Source organism: Podarcis gaigeae, assembly GCF_964106915.1.
Source record: "Podarcis gaigeae genome assembly, chromosome: 3".
NCBI classification, from domain to species: Eukaryota; Metazoa; Chordata; class Lepidosauria; order Squamata; family Lacertidae; genus Podarcis; species Podarcis gaigeae.
Window position 1 is genome coordinate 21,582,203 of NC_139680.1, and position 21,088 is coordinate 21,603,290.

At 39.8% G+C, this 21,088-nt stretch overlaps 1 protein-coding gene across 4 annotated transcripts in view; it reads right to left on the reverse strand.

Moving 5' to 3' along the window:
* Window positions 1-21,088, reverse strand: part of ATAD2B (ATPase family AAA domain containing 2B) — a 58,471-nt gene continuing 37,383 nt past the window's right edge. For 3 of the 4 annotated variants that reach the window (XM_083729919.1, XM_083729921.1, XM_083729922.1), the window contains 8 exons: window positions 19,853-20,038; window positions 18,862-18,997; window positions 17,028-17,224; window positions 7,132-7,291; window positions 5,397-5,519; window positions 4,029-4,166; window positions 476-1,165; window positions 1-181 (listed from right to left, as the gene is read on the reverse strand). In XM_083729919.1, coding sequence (XP_083586045.1) covers window positions 57-181; window positions 476-1,165; window positions 4,029-4,166; window positions 5,397-5,519; window positions 7,132-7,291; window positions 17,028-17,224; window positions 18,862-18,997; window positions 19,853-20,038 — 1,755 coding nt within the window. In that variant the 3' untranslated portion in view covers window positions 1-56. The remainder of the gene's footprint in view (window positions 182-475; window positions 1,166-4,028; window positions 4,167-5,396; window positions 5,520-7,131; window positions 7,292-17,027; window positions 17,225-18,861; window positions 18,998-19,852; window positions 20,039-21,088) is intronic. The other variant, XM_083729920.1, reaches the window with a different exon arrangement.

Below are 21,088 nucleotides of genomic sequence, written 5' to 3' on the forward strand. Positions count from 1 at the left end.
GCTTAAGGAAGTGTTAGGATAAAAAATTAAGAAATGCTATTAAGATTTAAGATTACCTATCCAGCCACCCTTACCATTAATCTGTCATGGTCAACAATGACAGGAGGTACAGGATCCAATTGCTCCTCCTCTGGAACCTGTGCCAAAGCAAATTTGCGAGGTTTCTTATTTTTCAATGTACCTGAAATTTATAAAAGCAAGTATCAAAAATCAGGACACATAAGGTAACAATTAACAGCAGCATTAAATTCCAAGTGGTCCATTAATAATTTTTATTTTATTTTCAAAGTCTTAAGTGGCTCCAAGAACACAGGATGGGAAACATCTTTATCCAACAAATAGCGAGCTGATGTTGCTTTAAATCACTACAGACAAGCTTTCTGCCAAAATAGGAAGCATCTGTTTCAATGAAAGTAGTATAGATTTACTTGACTACCGGATTAGAACAGGGATAAATGATGAATACACTGCATACCTTCTTTATCTGATGATTCAGCTTCTTTAGTCTCAGTATCTATGCCTTGCAATTTCTTCTCGTTATTGCTGCATTGTGGTACCTCGGTGCCAGACTGTTTTAATTGTTCCTCCTCGGGACTGTCGCTCGAAGCTTCGGGTTTTTCCTTTTGGGGATCGGCGGTTGCATTTTGTTTGGGAATGGACACGTCAGGGATGGCAGGAGGCAAAATAGCATTCGGTGACTCACATTCGCCATACCGACACCCTGGGACAGCAGCTACTTCAGAGGCCTGGCCGTTTAAATGGTCCCCCTTGAACAATGGCTCCTCCTTGGATTCCTTTTCTATAGTCAGAGTAATCTTCTTACTTACTAACAGGGACTCGTTGGAGCTCTCTTCTGTGGATGGAATACTGTTTTCTTTCCCGACTGGCCCATTGTTCAGTGTCTGTTCTCCATGTATATCCATGATATCGCAAGACGACTCATCATTTGTCATAGAGAGATCGCCCGTTTCTTCTCCATTCTCTTCAATGCAGTCTGTACTTCCCTCAAGCTCCCCGTTTTCCAGCATCTTGGTGTCCTCCCCTTGGTTTTCATCATCTGCAAACTTGGCATCATCTTCGTCTTTCTTCAAATTATTCACTTTTCTCTTCTTAATAATGCCTTTGCCCCACTGGGAACGTCGTCTTGATTTCCTCCTTAATCGAACTGAATCATGAAGAGATAAAAGTTTCCATTAGAGATGCAAAGATTTGCTTAGTAAGCAACGGGCAAGGTATCAATAAAATCAAGTCTATTTATTTTAATATTTTACCATGCCTGGCCCAAAGGTCATCCAAGGCAGCTAATTATGATATAAAGCAACATAAAAAAACACAGTAACACTTTCTTAAAACACACGCACACAAAATCCTAATACAGATCGCCAGCCCTCTAAGGCTTATAACTCCTGTTTATGCTTATAACACTTAGTATATTTGAGTTTACAAAAAGTAAAAAAATTAAATTTTAAAAAGTTTCTGACTTTATTTATCCATTTCATAAAACAACAAAGAGTCTTATGGGCCCATAAAAAGACCAACAAATTTATTGTGACATAAATGGGGAATGCTGAAAAAGATTTCTAGTGTTTATGGAGCAATATTTCAGTACCTTACCCTTCCAAATCTATCTGGATTATCTAAATACTATGCAATTAAACAGTTGCCAAGTCTCAGTATTCTGAAAGAGACTGTTTATAGGGGGCATTTATTCCAAGTACGGCGGTACCTCGGGTTAAGTACTTAATTCGTTCCGGAGGTCCGTTCTTAACCTGAAACTGTTCTTAACCTGAAGCACCACTTTAACTAATGGGGCCTCCCACTGCCGCCACGCCGCTAGAGCACGATTTCTGTGCTCATCCTGAAGCAAAATTCTTAACCCAAGGTACTATTTCTGGGTTAGCGGAGTCTGTAACCTAAAGCGCATGTAACCTGAAGCGTATGTAACCCCAGGTACCACTGTAATGTTCTGTAGACCCTTGTTTTTCTCTCACACTAGGTATTCACTGCTCCTGAGAGAATTAAGCCTCCCTAAGGAGAAAACTAGGAGCATGTCTTATTTCTTGCAACACAATTCTGCGGGCCTTAACATAAATAGTACAATTTTTAGTCACTGTGCTTCAACAATTTAATAGAACAATGCATGTTCAAGTAATAGTTCAACAACTATCTTTGCCAGAGACAGCTACTGAATACAGCTATCAAGTAACCCATTTAAAGATGCAAAACAATGTGCTTTTGACACCATCTACTGGCAACAGCAAGGAACAATCCCATGTTTTAAAAAGTTCATTTTCAACATGTTCTATTCTCAAAATATGTGCAGGCAATGCTGCCTTTCCTGTGTAAAAACACCTCTGTGTGTGTCAAATGCGACCACAGTCTTTGATTCATTTTACAACAGTTTGCAAGGCAAATTGGCCACAGACACAAACATCCATGCACCCTCATCCCTCTTTTTACAGGGCTATATTCTAGCGCAACATGGTTATATGTCCAACAGGTCGTCTTTGGTCTAGGCTTAAGTATGGCTTTTATACCACGGGAATCCACTAAAGAAATTTTATTATGAGAGAGCGCTTTGGTTCTCTCCAGAAGCTCCCATTTTTGGCTCTAGACCTTTGTTTTGTTTTTATTTTAAGGAATTTACACACTATCATTTTCACCATTAAAGGTAAAGGTAAAGGGACCCCTGACCATTAGGCCCAGTTGTGGCCGACTCTGGGGTTGTTGTGCTCATTTTGCTTTATTGGCTGAGGGAGCTGGCGTACAGCTTCTGGGTCATGTGGCCAGCATGACTAAGCCGCTTCTGGCGAACCAGAGAAGCACACGGAAACGCAGTTTACCTTCCCGCCGGAGCGGTACCTATTTATCTACTTGCACTTTGACGTGCTTTCGAACTGCTAGGTTGGCAGGAGCAGGGACCGAGCAACGGGAGTTCTCCCCATCGCGGGGATTCAAGCCGCCAACCTTCTGATCGGCAAGTCCTAGGCTCTGTGGTTTAACCCACAGTGCCACCCGCGTCCCTATTTTCACCCTCATGTCCCATTAAATCATACAATATACAAAATTTAAAACACAGATTAAAACATCAGAGATCAGAACATGGTGCAAAAGGTCTCCTAAAATACATCCGTTTTAACCTGATGTCTGAAACTTAGCAGGGACTTTGCCTGCCTGATTTCTAATGGGAGCTCTGTTAGAAATGCACGCTCAATTGGTAGAGCATAAAACTCTTAACCACTAGGTCATGGATTCAAGGCCCATGTTGGGCAAAAGATTCCTGCACTGCAGGGGGTTGGGCTAGATGATCCTCATGGTCCCTTCCAATGACACAGTTCTATGGTTCTATGGACTGGACCCACTACACTGAATGGACAACTCCTACTGGATCTGGGGAGGGGAGGGGAGAGGAGATGATGATGATATTAGAGAACGGGTGTCATGGGAGGCTGTGGGGGAAATCGTCAAAAGTTGCCTCCCATCCTCTTCCATTAGAGCAGTGATGGCCAAACTTGGCTGTCCATCAGTTTTGGGACTACAATTCCCATCATCCCTTACCATTGGTCCTGTTAGCTAGGGATGATGGGAGTTGTAGTCCAAAAACAGCTGGAGGGCCAAGTTTGGCCATCCTCTTGCAATAGAGGATGCCTCTGCTAGCTCAAAAGCCTTCTCATAAGTGCAAGGATACCAACTGGATTCCATCCACACTAACTACCAGACCAGGACAGCATGCTTCTTTAAAAAGTATTTTTCATACTAATTCTAATATCTGAAATTATTCAGTGAAAAACTATTTCAGTCGAGCCTTCTTCCAATCCACTCTCATAAGGAATTTTAGTAAATTGACACCTAACTCAACGGATGAGTACTATTCTGGCTATCTTATAAAAACTAGCTGAAGTAGTAATAGCAATTAGGTGAACACTTCGTGTTTTTTTAAAAATGTAATAGGAGATGTGTGCCAGATATATACTCATCTTGTTTAGAGCTATGCTTATCGCCTGGATAAAATGGTCTGAAATACTCACATGCACATTTATTTGCAGAGTTGTGCCAAACTGACATTGCATTTTTTTGCCTGTTCTGGAATGCCTCCTCAATTCTCGTTTCTGTTTTCTGTACAGTGGAACCATGAGGATTTATTTGGTCTGCCGTTACTGATAAGCCTGTGTACAGAAGATAAGCATACCTATTTTAATAATCCCAGCAGTATTAACTGCCCGAGTTATTAAAAGCAGCCTGGAATAAAGTATAACATTAAAAACTTTCGGTGATTAAATTAATTTCACCAGATACTCCCAAACATCTACATCAAGAAGATTTGCTTTTCCCCCAACAACGGAATGTATGAGACCCGCAGTATGAAACCTGACAGTTCAAACTTCTCTGTTTCAAAGAAAATACTACTTAGCATTTATATAGGGCTTCCCAACTGGTGGCCTGCCGACCCCAGGGGGTCAGTGGCACAATTCACATAATAAAAACTACCATAGAGATATCAAAATTTTCAAAAGCAGAGGGTCCATGGCTTGGCTTTTGAAAAACCTGAGGTTGCCCAGTACTTAGCTAATTGAGAATCACTGCTTGAAGAGTGTTCATAGCTCATCATAAAAATTAACCACCTTCACACATCATGTAGTGATTGTATTATTGGTCAGTATTATTAACCATGTCATGCAGACAGGGGGCTGTGGCGGAGGGTAAAAATAGATTGCCTCTAGGTCCATCAAATGATTCTATGGTAAAGGTTAGATTCAAACACTTTGCTCTGAATAAATGTGGAGAAGTTTGCATTGCTAACTACTTAACTCTACAAGGTTCCTAACATACCGTATTTTTCCATCTATAAGACGCCTCCATGTATAAGATGCCCCCTATTTTGGGGGGATCCGATTTTAAAAAATGGAGGGTGATGTATCTGTGTATAAGACGCCCCCAATTTTTCACATTATTTTTTAGGGGGAAAACCTAGTCTTATATACGGTACTCAATTCTGATTTTAAAAATCGGTGCAAAATGGTTTTACTTTCCGTATTTACTTATTCCTTTGAATTCTAATTTCTATAGAATTTACAGTACACAAGACATTTTACAACACTTTTATCATTATTTTTCTTGACAACTATCTGAGGAAGATGAATACTAAAAATGTGGTTATGAGCTACTAAAAGTGGGTTAATAAAAAGTTTCTTGAACTGGCCCCAAAACTTTCAAACTGGACTTAAAGAATCTAAATCTAAATAATGTGAACCTTGAAATGCAACATTTCATCAGATTTTTTTCTGGTGATAATTGGTTTCTTAGAGACTGTGCATTTATTGATCAAGAATTCAATTGCCATTTGTGTATTGTGTATCATATATAGTCAATGTATTTTTTAAAAATTATAAGAATACCTCTCTTTTTTCTTGCTTCCTTTACTTCTTCACACATTTTATTGAACTCTGGATCAAGCTCAGCAGCAATGATAGCATGTGCAGTGTCCTTCAGAGTACAGGCTCGGTGCCTAATGATTTTATCTGGAAAATCAACGTAAATTTCATTTTTAACAATCAAAAATATCTAATTTATTTCTTTATTTATCGTCCTTGTGTAACAGGACCGCTGAAGACAATGACAGAAATAAAAGAGAAAACAATTTTTAAAACAGCTCAGAGTTAAATTAAGAGCCATAAAATAAATAATATCCATATAAGTAATCAAATGTGGAACAAATATGCTTTAATCAGCCTTCTAAGACTTAACATTAGTGCTGCTTAGCAGGCATACTGATATGTATCATGCTTGCACAACCTGCACTCTAAGCTGAATATCTTCATTATGCTACTCAACTGCCAGTGAAGAACTGTTTTCTGTAAAACTGGAAGATCAAAATAAATGGTACCTTCACACCGGTGGGTCATAAGCTGTGCAGATCTGATTTATAAAGACTTCATGTGTCTATGTATGTATGTATGTATGTATGTATGTATGTATCAGTTCTATCAGCTTTGTCTTGAAGGCTTTTTGTTTTAAAAAATCCATACTTCAAGCTTCCAGTTTGGCTAATAAACACTTTACTTTAGAATAGGTAAAAAGGTAAAGGTACCCCTGCCCGTACGGGCCAGTCGTGTCCGACTCTAGGGTTGTGCGCCCATCTCACTTAAGAGGCCGGGGGCCAGCGCTGTCCGGAGACACTTCCGGGTCACGTGGCCAGAGTGACGAAGCTGCTCTGGCGAGCCAGCACAAGAGCAGCACACGGAAACACCATTTACCTTCCTGCTAGAAAGCGGTCCCTATTTATCTACTTGCACTTAAGGGTGCTTTCGAACTGCTAGGTGGGCAGAAGCTGGGACCGAACGACGGGAACTCACCCCGTCGCGGGGATTCAAACCGCCGACCATGCGATTGGCAAGCCCTAGGCACTGAGGTTTTACCCACAGCGCCACCCGCGTCCCATACCTGGGTTTAAATATTATGTCTGCAGTCCTACACATTTAGGTTCCCAACAAAATCAATCAGATGTAGCTTTTTAAATAAATACATATTGAGATCCAAATGCTTCTTTAGGCATGGCAAAGAAGTTAGGTGAGCTCATTGATTTTTTTTACTTTTTTCTTTAAACAGTAAGACTCCACTCCATAACAGAAATTGCTTGCGAAAGCACCAACAGTTTTAAAAGCAGAAACAGATGAGTGCCTTAAGACCTCCCTACACCTACCTCCCTAGAAATAGCATTACAACAGCAGCTGTGTTTTAAAACCTTTAGTACAAATGAAATTTGATATTTGCTTAACTTTAGTCTGATAACTGACTTTTATCCTACACCTAATTGCCATACCAGCAGTATAGTGCAATGGTAGGGCAATAACAAAATCACATAGGATAGAAAGCTGTTTTAGTGAAGGTAGCCAGGAAAGTTAAAGACTTTCGCTTGGTGACAGCAATGAGGACCCAGGAGGTCATTTGGATTGTTTTCTTTATTTTCTCACAGTGCAGGATGTAGCCTATGCTGCTACATTCATTCAGTCAGTAACTAATATTGAGTAATGTTAGCTTTTAACCAATTTGTATAAGACACAGCTGCAACTGAATACACAATTAAATGTGATGTCATGTTTAAGTTGTTTTTTTTAAAAAAAAAATCCTTACCCCCAGGATCTTTGTCAGGATTATATTCCAATGCATTGCTGCATATGAGATCTATGTCTATTAGGAAATCCTTTGCAGTTAAATAATTGTGCTTATCAATTTTACTTATTACTGTAGACAGGTCCATCGGCTCTCTGATAACTTCAAGGTAATCTGAAACCTATAATCAAACAGTGACACAGAGTGACACAAAAGTGACACAGAGATTTATGCTAACTTTAACACACTCAGCACTATCATTTTGTTTTCGAACACAGTAATTCTAAACAGTTGAAACCATGATAAGAAATAATGCTGGAACAACATTTGTTCACCCCAAGATTCATCACTCTGATTTTTACCTGGCAAGGAAAACTCCTATCAAAGCTCTTTTGTTCTGTATATGTAAGTAATTTTCATTTTTAAATGCAGTGGTACCTCGGGTTAAGTACTTAATTCGGTCCAGAGGTCCGTTCTTTTTTTTTTATAATAATTTTTTATTATTTTTACAAAACAAAAAAAACAAGGAACAAGGGTATAGGAAAAACAAACAAATCACAGACAAATACATAAAACATGACTTCCCCATACCTCCCCTTCTCTGCATCATTATTTTATAATGTGTCAGCAACCCTTCAGTCTATTTCTCTATATATTCTCATTAAGTTTCCCCCTTTAATTTACGATTTACAGCTGTAGTTCTTTGTTTCTAGCCTCTCGACATCTTAACCGTCCAATATTTTACAGTAGTTCTTAAGGTATACTTTAAATTTTCTCCAATCTTCCTCCACCGCCTCCTTCCTCTGGTCACGGATTCTGCCGGTCATCTCTGCCAATCCCATATATTCGATCACCTTCATCTGCCATTCCTCCAGAGTGGGTAGTTCTTGCATCTTCCAATACTTTGCTAAAAGAATTCTTGCTGCCGTGGTAGCATACATAAAGAAAGTCTTATCCTTCTTCGGTACCAATTGGCCCACCATGCCCAGAAGAAAAGCCTCTGGTTTCTTTGAAAACGTCCATTTAAGGACTTTCTTAATTTCATTATAGATCATTTCCCAGTAGGCCTTAATTTTTGGGCAGGTCCACCAAAGGTGATAGAAGGTTCCTTCAGCTTCCTTACATTTCCAACATTTGTTATTGGGCAAATGATAGATCTTAGCAAGCTTGACTGGAGTCATGTACCACCTGTAAATCATTTTCATAATATTTTCTTTCAAAGCAGTACATGCTGTGAATTTCAAACCGGTGGTCCATAACTGTTCCCAGTCAGCAAACATAATGTCATGACCAACATCTTGTGCCCATTTAATCATAGCTGATTTTACCGTTTCATCCTGTACATTCCATTTCAGCAGCAGGTTATACATTCTAGATAAGTTTTTTGTATTGGGTTCTAACAGTTCCGTTTCTAGCTTTGACTTTTCACTCTGGAATCCTACTTTCCTGTCCAGCTTAAACACTTCATTTATTTGGTGGTAATGTAGCCAATCTCTAACTCTATGTTTTAATTTTTCATAGCTCTTTAATTTAAACTTTTCTCCATCCTTTTCTAGCATTTCATCATATTTTAACCAATTTGAGTCCATGTTAAGTTTTTTAACTGCTTTTGCTTCCATTGGTGATAACCATCTGGGGGTTTTATTTTCCATTAAATCTTTGTACCTGATCCAGACATTATACAATGCCTTCCGTACCATATGGTTTTTAAAACTCTTATGCACTTTCACCTTGTCATACCACAGATACGCATGCCAGCCGAGGTTATTATCATAACCTTCTAGATCTAAGATGTCTGTGTCCTCAAGAAGTAGCCATTGTTTTAACCAGCAGAAAGCTGCTGCCTCATAGTAGAGCCTCAAGTCCGGCAGGGCAAACCCCCCTCTATCTTTTGCGTCTGTTAAGATCTTAAACTTAATTCTGGGCTTTTTGCCCTGCCAGACAAATTTAGATATATCTTTTTGCCACCTCTTGAAACACTCCATCTTGTCCAGAATTTGTAAAGTCTGAAACAAGAATAACACTCTCGGCAATACATTCATTTTGATAACAGCTATACGGCCTAACAAGGAAAGTTTCAGTCTAGACCATATATCTAGATCCCTTTTGACTTCTGTCCAACATTTCTCATAATTGTCCTTAAATAAATTAGCATTTTTTGATGTTAAGTTTACCCCCAGATATTTAACTTTTTTAACAATTTCCAAACCCGTTACATTTTGAAATCTATCTTTTTCTTCCGGTGTCAAATTTTTCCCCAACACTTTGGTTTTTTGTCTGTTCAGTTTGAATCCTGCCACTTGACCAAATATCTCAATTAGGTCCAACACTCTTTTCGTACTCTCCTCTGGCTGTTGTAATGTTAGAACTAAGTCGTCTGCAAATGCCCTTAATTTATAATGTTTCGCTCCGACCTGAATACCTTTAACCAGCGGGTCCATTCTAATCATGTTTAACAAAACCTCCAGGACAGATATAAACAGGAGGGGAGACATAGGGCATCCCTGTCGTGTACCCTTTTCTATTGATATATCATCCATCACCATACCATTCACGATTAATTTTGCTTTTTGTTCTGCATATATCGCACCTATACCATTTTGAAATCTTTGGCCTACCCCCATTCCCTGGAGATTCTTCATCATAAAACTCCAATTGATATTGTCAAAGGCTTTCTCCGCATCCACAAAAATCAAAACTGCCTTTTTGTTAATGTCCATTTCCAACAGTTCCAGAATGTCTAAAATATTTCTCACATTACTTGACATATATCTCCCTGGGAGAAAGCCTGTTTGGTCCTTATGAATCTCCCCTACTAGCACTCTTTTAAATCTTTTTGCCAGAATGTCTGCAAAAATTTTATAATCCACATTCAACAGTGATATAGGCCTATAGTTTTTTACTTGGCTTTTGCCAGTCTCTGTCTTTGGTATAAGTGAGATGAATGCCTCTTTCCACGATTCGGGAGCCTTTTTCCCCTCCAAAATTTGATTGCAAACTTCTTTCAATGGTTGAGTCAACCATTCTTTTAACATTTTGTAATATCCTGCAGTTAAGCCATCCGGTCCTGGAGATTTCCCCAATTTCATATTCTGAATGGCACCCTCTATTTCTTGTTCTGTTATTCTCCCATTTAAGGTCATCTTATTCTGTTCTGAGATTTTTGAAAGTCCATATTTTCTGATGAATTCCTCTATTTCTTGCTCGTTTGTTGGGCCTTGCGCGTACAGTTTTTTGAAGAAGCTTTGAAAACAATTGCTTATCTCATTTGGTCTAGTGATTATTCTTCCATCTTCTTCCAAAGATGTTACAGTATTCAGTTTTTGTCTTTTTTTCAATTGCCATGATAGCAGTTTCCCGCATTTATCTGCCGATTCAAATGTCTTTTGTCTCATCTGCTTTATCTTCCATTCTATTTCTTGATTCATCAGTTCCATATATTGCATCTGATAGAATTTTATTTCTCTTAATATTTCTTGTGACTTTGGTTTAGATCTTAACTTCTTCTCTTCTTCCTTTATTTTTTCCAGGATTTTCTCTTCCCTCTCCTTTTGCTTTCTTCTCTTTAGGGAATTCTGCTGAATAAGAAAACCACGCATCACGGCTTTACTTGCATCCCAGATTGTTCTTTTCTCCACATTTGTTCTTAAATTTATCTCAAAGTATTCTCTTAAAGTTTTTTGGGCCTTCTTGTAGATTTCTTCATCTTTTAAGAGGGTGTCATTCATTCTCCATCGAAATGTTCCCGCCGTTGTTTGTTTCATTTCCATTTTTACAGCATTATGGTCGGAGCAGGTTTTTGGGCAGATTTCTATCTTCTTAACTTTTGATGCCAGATTGCTGGAGATCCAAATTTGGTCAATTCTAGTCCATGTCATCTTTGCTTCGGAGAAAAAGGTTCCCTCTCTTTCTAGAGGGTTCCTTGTTCTCCAAATGTCTATTAAGTCCATATTGTCGGTCATTTCAAAAAAAGCCTTTGGTAGTCTCCCGTCCTTGGATATCACAAGTCTTTGAGCTTTGTCCATGTTTGTGGAGACTACTCCGTTCATATCGCCCATCATTACAATTTTATAGTCCATAAAGTCTGATAGAGTCTCATGCAGTTTCTTGAAAAATTCCGCCTTCCCCTCATTAGGTGCATACACCCCTACTATTAAAAGTTTTTCTCCTTGCGATTGAATTTCAACTGCCAAATATCTCCCTTGCTCGTCCTTAAATATCATTTTTGGGGCCAATTTTTCTTTAATGTACATCACTACGCCTCTTTTTTTGACTTTATCTGATGATATAAATTCCAATCCTAGTCTCTTATTTATCAGAAGCTTCCTGTGGGTCCTGGCTATATGTGTTTCTTGGAGGCATATTATGTCCAATTGTTCTTTTTTTAGAATGTAAAAAACTTGTTTTCTTTTTCGGGGAAGGTTCAAACCATTACAATTCCAGGTTAATAGTTGCAGAGACATCTTTGTTTATTGATGGGTATCTGTTCCTCCGACCGCACCCAATAATTGTTCTTCTTCGGTTGGTGGTGGTGAAGTAAGTCCAAATGATAGATTTGAAATGTCTGTTGGTTCTCTTAGGGTCACAGTCCCTTTTTGTAAGTCCTCAAAGTTTCTTTCCAAAAACTGGTCCTTGTCCTGTATTGTTTTGATCTTTATCTTCCTCCCTTTAAAGTTGAAGGACAATCCTTGTGGGAATTCCCACCTAAATGGGATGCTATTTCCCTTCAGCAGGTCAACAAGGTCTTTAAAGTAGGTCCTTACTTGCAAGATGTAACGAGGGATGTCTTTAAAAATCTGTATCTGAGAGTTTCCTATCACCAATGCCTTCTGAAAATGTAGATTTAATATTTTGTCTCTCTCTTCTCTGGATCTTAATGTGATTAGACAATCCCTCGGCTTTTTGCCTTGTCTCCTGCCCAGCCGGAAGGCTGTGGTTATCTCAAAATCTTCTTCTCCTTCCCAGTCCTCCAACCAAAATCCATGAATATTCTCTGTGAGGAATTCCTTAAGGTCGTCCTTTTCTTCCTCAGGGACAAGTCTCAGCTTCAGATTCTTCCCTTTTCTCTCAAGTTCCATCAAGGCCAAAGTTGCATCATGTTCACCCACTTTCCTCTCAATTGGAACAAATTTTCCTTTAAATTCCTCAACCGTACTTTGAGCACTCTCGGCTATCCTCCTCGTTTCTGTATTTTCCTGTATTAATTTATTTATGGAGTCGGTATGAGATGAAATCGTTGTTGTGTTCAGGTCTAATCTTGTTGTAAGTTCTGTCAATTTTCTGGAATTTTCTGCCAACTTCTTGGAGTTGTCTGTGGATTGCTTTGTCAATGCCTCTAGAGACTGGTTTATTTTAAGCAGTGCCTGTGTCATAGAATCCATTGATGCTGTTGTTACTCTTTCCTGTGCAGCTGGTAAGCCTGCCGTGGAGGCCCTTTTCTTTTGTGTTTGTGCTTTTGTTCTGGCCCTTGTTGATATTTCCTCCACTGGATTGCTCATAGCCAAGGTCGTTCTCACAGGAAAGGTTTAAGTGGAAAATCCCACTGTTATTTTTTCCAATGGAACAATGTCTCTCTTTCCCTCTAGGGGGAGTAAAATGTATCCCAAAAGTGAAAGTCACAAAGAAGCCTTAAGCATATATCGATACAAATCCAATAGTCCAACACGAACTTTACTTTGTATCAAGGTAAAACAATCTTCTAAATAAGCCAAAACCGTTACTTTTTGTCAAATAGAGTCATTCACATCTACTGTCCGATTTTGACAGCTCCCTTTTGACAGTTCCCCTTTTCCGGCGATACAACTCTGATCAGGCAGCCCCTACCAGGGGGGTTTAGCGGTGAGGGGGGATGACTTCTCTTAATGTTTTCAGCAGGTTAATAATGTCTCTTTTTTTCTTCTTCCCCCCCCTATTCCTGCCCAAAAGGGGGGGAGGTTACTCTCTGATGTCGGGCTTGTAGTTTTAAAAAGCACTTGTCATATAAAAACAACTTGATTTTTTCGTTGCTTGATTAAACATGCAGTTCCCGGGGGGCAGACTTCCTTGATTTAATGCCTCCCGTTTTCAGCCAAATCCAAGTTTTTAAGTCCCGTTAATAGTTGTTTTAAAGTTCTTACTCACGGGTATCGATGCCAATTGTAGTTTCAGGAAGGAATCGGCGCTCTCCGTTAATGGCGACGCGGCTTCACTCTGCGGGCTGGGTAGCGACTCTCAGCACCGCGCTCACACCCGATGCCGCTCCGGAGCCTTTAAAAAGGCTCTTTCGCAGTACCGGGGGGCGCAAAGGTGCCCACCGAGTCTCCTTGTTCGCAGGCTTCAGCGCCTGCGATTTTAGGGGTCCCCCGCTCGCCGTAGCGGGTCAGACCCGAACTCGCAGAGCAGTCTCGCCTCGGAGCTCGAGGCTAAGACCGCCATTAAAACGCTGGCGCCGACCGGAAGTCCAGAGGTCCGTTCTTAACCTGAAACTGTTCTTAACCTGAAGCACCACTTTAGCTAATGGGGCCTCCTGCTGCCGCCACGCCACTGGAACACAATTTCTGTTCTCATCCTGAAGCAAAGTTATTAACCTGAAGCACTATTTCTGGGTTGTTAGAAGAAGAAGAAGAAGAAGAAGAAGAAGAAGAAGAAGAAGAAGAAGAAGAGGAGTTTGAATTTGATATCCCGCCTTTCATTCCCCTTCAGCAGTCTCAAAGCGGCTAACATTCTCCTTTCCCTTCCTCCCCCACAACAAACACTCTGTGGGGTGAGTGGGGCTGAGAGATTTCAGAGAAGTGTGACTAGCCCAAGGTCACTCAGCAGCTGCATGTGGAGGAGCGGAGACGCGAACCCGGTTCCCCAGATTACAAGACTACCGCTCTTAACCACTACACCACACTGGCTCTCTGAAACCTGATCTGTATCCTGAAGCCTATGTAACCTGAAGCGTATGTAACCTGAGGTACCACTGTATTCTGTAGAGAGAGAAAAAAGTGCAGGACCTTTCAAACACAATGAAGAAGGCCTTATTCACACATCTGCTTCCAAGACATACACAACTACTAGGAAGTTCCTGCAGTCAGAATCATAAGAACATTGTTCGATGCCGATGGCCGTTCTTGTCTAACTTCCTGTTCTCAAAGCGGCCAACCAGACGCCCAGGCACAAGATTTCCCCTCTTGCCATTTTCAGCAACTGGTATTCAGAATCATTACTGCATCCATCTGTCCCGAGTCTTGCACCACTCAGCTTAAATAGATGTTCATGAGTTCCAGTGTTACGAAAGAGGGACAAAAACTTTTATCCATCCACTTTCTTCATGCTGGGAATAAATTATGTATGCTTCTATCATGACTTATTTGCCTTTACTCTAAGCCAGGCTTCCTCAACCTCGGCCCTCCAGATATTCTGAAACTACAATTCCCATCATCCCTGACCACTGGTCCTGCTAGCTAGGGATCATGGGAGTTGTAGGCCAAAAACATCTGGAGGGCTGAGGGTGAGGAAGCCTGCTCTGAACCAAAAAAGCTCGAATGCTGTGACCTTTTGTCATAGGGGAGTTGCCCCATCCCATGAAAAGAAGAGCCCAATATAGATTTTACATTTGATGGGCATTTAATATTTGAGGAAATTAGATGAGATGAAACAGATTCAAAGCCCGAAATTGCTTGGAGGTCCAATTGCCTAACAATAGCTACCCAGGCATCGGAGGCCCTTCTACAGGTGCCCCTATCAAATAGGGCACAGTATGTAATCCTCACCTGAGAGGAGGGCTTTACAGCAGGTGAACCGCAATCATGGAATAAAATATTTTTTTTAAATGCTGTAGTTCTTTGGCATACCTCTGGAGCTCCATACAGTCAAAGGAATGAGCTCCCACCACTGGGGAAAAGGGCTGAGGTTTGTCCCTGCAGTTGCATTGAGGTCTGGACAAAGTTCTGAAGCATCAGTACTGTTCCATTACTTCTGAATGCCCATATCAAAGCCTGTGCAATGTGGGAAACAAGACCCTGCCTGTCTCTCACTTTAGGCTGGGACAGGTGCTACAAATGTGCACCCTGGAATAAAAACTACAATCATGCTGCAAAGTGCATTTGTGAATCTCTGGATCAGTTTTAAAATGTCCCTGAGGAATTCTACTGGTCCCTTCCTCCCTGTCTGAAAGTCCTCCTCCGAGCACAGCTTTTTGTCTTTTCTTGGATTCATGCCCATGAATCAACTATTTTCTATTTTTTACATTTTCAAATAAATCAGTAAACTCGTCAGTTTACATTTTTAGACAGGAGTGATTTGCTACAGCGCTCATGTAATGTGAAAAACGTATTGTAGAAAACACCTCTTAAGCACAAGAAAGAAATTGGTTACATATACAGAATTTTAAAAATCTAATGGCTAAAGTGATAACCAGGTCTTGATTTGAGGTAGGGCTCAACACAGGAATCTATTTTGAACCTTGGAATATTTCAGGTAGTATTCGAAAACAGCAAATGCACAGAAAGGGTAATATTCAACTGTGGTGTTTCTCCCCCACCCCCCGAACAGGACTTGACCCTTTCTTTCCTCTCGCCTTTAGTCTCCTGCATGCATTCAGAATCTGTTGTGGAGAGTTTGGGAACCCTCCAGAACAAAAGATGGGGCCAAGGAGCTTTGATTTTGAAAAGAGGGAGTGTAAGTTCTATCATCATGCCTGCTGGCACAACATTAGATCTCACCCAATAAATGTATATCAATATTCACTGCTCTTAGTCTAGATTGGGGGCTGTGTTTTCATATTAAATAGTATAGCTGCCACTGATCTGATACCACTCAGAAATCTAATCAGTCGTCCAGTTACAAATTTGCAAAATGGAGCCAGTAATTTACTCTTCCACAGCACTTTTTTGACTAGGGATGGGCTACCATTCTTTTTTAACAGCCACATTCCCTTGGTAATCTGTCATGGTCTCATGACAACTGCGGATGGGGCCACTCGCATGTATTTCTGTCCCCTCCTTTTCTCTTTCCAGGCTCTCTTCTTTCCACCCAGTGAGCTACTGGAGGAGGAAATTGCAGAATGCACAAAAAGCAGGCATTTCCTTCCAAACAGACTGCCGTCACCAGAGGTCTGAATTGATCGCATGCAGACCATCTGATAGAGCGCAACTTTGATAGAGCTATTCCTTGAACTATCAAGCCCCCAATTGCTAGCACAATGCAAATTACATTTTTATAAGCACATCACCACAAATGGCTATTTCTTAAGTTATCTGTGCAAAATTGAGCTTTGAAGTTGACCGAAAATCGGACAGATTGTCACAAATTTGCTTGTAAACATGAACTAAAAGTGATTTTCTAGTAAACAAGAGATAGTTAATGCAGCTTTGCCATTCGCTGCTTAATTTTATACAGAACATTAAACTATTTTTTTACTCTAAAGGCAAAGCCCAGAAAATTTAACAGTGACTCAAACTTAAGTCGCCAAATTCAGCCTTATTTTTTATAAAAAATACATTTGTAGTTGACTACAAGTTGTCAGATCAAATGGTGTCATTACAGATTTATAAATTTTCAATTTTCACTTTGGCCAGAAACAGGCAAGGGGAGAGAGATGATAGTTTAATTTGTGAAATATTCTGGCAGATGCATTACAATTCAATAAATTTATTTCAACATCCCCATTGGCTACGTGGTGTTACTCCAGATAAAACAGTTTACATCTGCTTCCTGTGAACAAATAATTTTTTGCTACAGAATGGAAGCAGCTCGAACAATACAGTATTCTATAGGTTAGCATTCTTGCCGAAATGTTAGCAGTGGCTTCAAATGTTAAAATTAAGCCACAATTGCTGTAAATATGTAAAACAGGTTAGATCAGGGATATCTGCAATAACAACTAATATACGTATTCTTAATTAATTACTAATAAGGTCAACTTCATTGTTTGCACGTTACTGAAACAAGACCTCTTCAATATCCACCGGTTTGCTGAAGATGTTAAAGCGCTTGTCTGTGGCCAATCTCTTGGTAACATCCCGGAGAAACAATCGCAGTTCTCTCAGTGTGTTTTCTTCCTGGTCCTCCATTCGCTGCTTTTCTGCCTCTGACAGCTGGCGAGTAGAAAATGGTAGTGCAAGAGGAAGCACCTCCATATCAGAAAGAGCTTTAAAAAAAAGAATAATCAAAAAGTCAGGCAAAATAGGCTTTTCAGATTACATCCTTGGAAAATTTCACATGACACAGTGAATTTCCTACTTTTTACCCTTATCAGACTTGATAATGCCAAGAACTCTGCACTCCTTATCTCAACTCCGCACACCAAACTGAAGTAACCATATTGTGGAGACTTTACTGCGAACAACGGCAGCCTGCTCAGCACCAGACACCTTTCCCTCAATAAGAGGGGTTGACAAGAGACAGGGTGGCAGCAATCTCAAGATCCTGCATGGCCTTCTATCACAGCTATCAGAAAGTTAGAGCCAGGGATATTTTTGGCTCCTTCAGTCTATAGGAAAGCACAACTAATGCCTGCCAAGTTGTAAGCCCTTTCAGTGCCAAAGAAAATGTTCCAAATCCCAAACCCCAATTACTCTGAAGCCACTACAAAAACCGTCTGCCTTTCCCCCTTAAGATTTACATACAGGCAAGCTTCTAGGAGGTTCTATAAGCAGGCTATGGGGGTAGGAGTAAAAATGTTTCTAGTGCAAGAAAATCCAAGACCACACTGGCAGAATCTAGTGATTGGGTGCTGTTTTGGGCAGCTCTCGAAATTTCGGCTCAGTTCATGCTTCCTTCTTTCTCTCAAAGCTGCTATCCGTTTCAAAGTCTTTACTGCTTTGAATATGGCTATCCCACAACTCTCAACAATTTTACAATCCGTTTAGATATGAAGACTGTTATAAAAATATATAAATGGGTGCTCGTTGGCATACTGAGATGCTATTCTGGCAGCCTATTCAGCCCATTTATTGCCTTTAATTCTAACACGTTCAGGAAACCAACCAGCCTCCAGAATGTATGTTGAGGTAATAGCTGAGAGAAAAAAATGGAGCTGAGGGAGTGCGGTGGAACTGGCCTGCTCAAGCAATTCTGTTAATTGTGGTTACTCTTCCTGCACCTTTCCCAGCTCTACAATACCATTTTTGAGCTGGGATGATCAGAACTGCATAGCGTTACACATATCGGAAAAGGCTAAGGTATGTGACCCTTTAGCCATGGGGTTTGTTTTTGGTTTAGTGTTACAAATATGGCTGTACTCTATACTAATTACAACACCAGAATTTTTATTGTCTATGTCTTCTGTAATAATTCCTACTGTGGCATTCCTTTTTCACAGCTGCCACACGCTGAAGACATGCTTTCCACAGCTATCCAACACAACTCCCAAGAGTTCCTGGTGTCACTGCAAGGTCAAGACCCTATCAGTGTACATGGGAAGTTAAGATTTTATTTTCTCAAATGTGCATCACTTGATATTTATTTACATTGGGCTTCATCTGCCAGTTTTTTTGCCCATTTCATTCAATTTGTCACTTTGCTTTTAGAGCTCTTCACAATCTTGGATTTTCACCAACCTGAATACTTTGGTGTCATATGCAAACTTAGCCACTTCTCTGCCCATCCTTAATTCCATATCATTCAATGAACATGTAACACCATGGTGTGAATGCAAATATTTATCCTATGCACCATCACCACCAACGACTGCTATTTCTAATCTTATTTCAAAATGAACACAAGCAGGGCTGCTTTCAGGTGGAAAATTACATACATTCTGGACTTTACAGAGAATTAACTTACCAATTTGTTTCCTTCTTGGAGGAGACATAGATGCTTGATTAAGGACAAGCTCTTGGAAAAATTTGCGCCTGTCTTCTTCACTAGGTCTCTGAATATAAAAAACCTCTTCATACTGGATTTTAAAGATACATTTCACCTACATAAAATCAATGAGAATTAGGCAGCTGAAAATCTCCTCGAGCTACTTAATTGAACAAAACAAGCAAATTTTACTATACCACCCCCTCCCACTACGTAAAATAGACAAAATGACCCTCATAATTTTACTGCCTGAAAACGGGGTAGCTAAATTGCACATGCCAATTTGGTTTGGTTTGGTCCTAGCAAAAGCTAGTAATTGGTTACATCCTCAGCAGGGAAGAAAAACACACACTAGGGTAAAAAACAGTATTGTTTCAATAGCATTTAACAAAAACAGGTAATCTGACAATCACAAAGGGGGGGGGGGCTTGAGCCTAGCGGACCAAATAAGGCAGTGTCAGGGCAAGAAAAGAACATTGGACAGAAGCTCCAAATTAGCACGGGAAACATTTGCTTTCTTGTTTTAGGGTATTTTTCTAACATGTCGTCGTCAGCGGTACCACCACCTAGACAAAATTAATTTTGCAATGCCAGCTTCCAAAGTTTGATTTATGTTAGTAAGCAACATTATCCCAATCTAACAATACATACAACCAGCCCCCCATTCTTGCCACAGTACAAGTGGTTTGTTAAACACCCTCAGGAATAAAAAGATACCGTATTTTTTGCTCTATAAGACTCACTTTTTCTGAGATTCAGAATTTTTTTTCTCTTGTTTTCCTCCTCCAAAAACTAGGTGTGTCTTGTGGTCTGGTGCGTCTTATAGAGCGAAAAATACGGTACTTCAGCATTGGGGTAAAAGTTTCCCTCCAAGTGGACATCCCTACATGCACATTTCAAGCCCCTCTCTGATTCAGGTTCACTTTTCCCTACAATGATTCCACTTCTCAAGTAATCACGCCATGCTCACCTCTTCTGGCAATTCACTATACATGGTTTCAGAGGTAGAGAGTAGAAATATAGGTGAGAATGATGGTATGTCTTGCAGCAAAGTTAGAAAAGTAGCTCTCACAGTTTCACTGACAGCTTCCCACCAATCACCAATATGAGGCATGTAAACAATACTCGGTAGTGTTCTTCTTGCTTCACGAAAGATCTAATTTAAGAGGATACCAATGTTAAAATGATATTAAGAAAATAACTTTTAAAAAATTATTTGTATTTTATGCACACAAACATTTAAGAATGTAGTATTTTCAACTGTATTTTTCTTAAAGGTTAGATTTAAATAGCTATTTTCCATATGCATTCACGTTAAGGCTCCAAATTATCTCGGTCTTGTCTCTGTAAAACTTCAAAGCATTGTTCTAATCATCTATCATCACAAAAATCACTAACTTGCATAAGAACATTAAACAGCACTTTTTTATTGCTTCTTCGGATTATTATTATTTTTTACTGGTATAATATTCTCAAACATTGCTATCTCTCAATTTTGAAATGCCGCCGCTTAACTAAACTGAAATTAATGGTCGCTCTGCATCTTGCCAATAACTTCAGACATAGCATGACGGCATGTTTCAAAATCGTCGCCATAACATATCATTCTGTGTTTTTCATATACTTTAAATGGATATGAGATAGCAGGGTTGTGATTATAGATGACAGTTAACAATGAAGTCTTTGGACTTAACAATTGTCAATTCCCTCCCCAATAATATTAATTATTCCATGTACAGCCATGGCTTTGGCTCAGAGAATGCTATGACAGAGCTTACATGTGTAGCATAAAAATAAAGAACATTTAGAGAAGCTGAAGGTTTTCAGAAGTGTTTTTATAGAAGATATTGTTGGTTTCTGCAAAGCTGAGATTTAATCCAACCTCAACAGGTAAGTTAAAAGAGAACCAGCGGCCTGGGAATAGGGAACTTACAGCCCTCCCCTCTCAACCCACAGAATTCTCCCTCCCAGGTTTTAGGACTGAAAATACCTCTTGTTGGTGCCAAAGCTAAAATGCTTTTTACAAGTATGTAAAAAGAAGGGTGGATGGTTGAACCAAGAAGAAAGGCAGCCCTGAAGTTTAAAAAGTTTCTCACCCTGCAAGTGATGTAACGATCTCACCGTTCAAGATAAATTGACAGCAATCTTAAACATTTTTAACAAATTCCACTAAGCTCAGTCTCTTTCTGACAGTTGGTGACTGGAA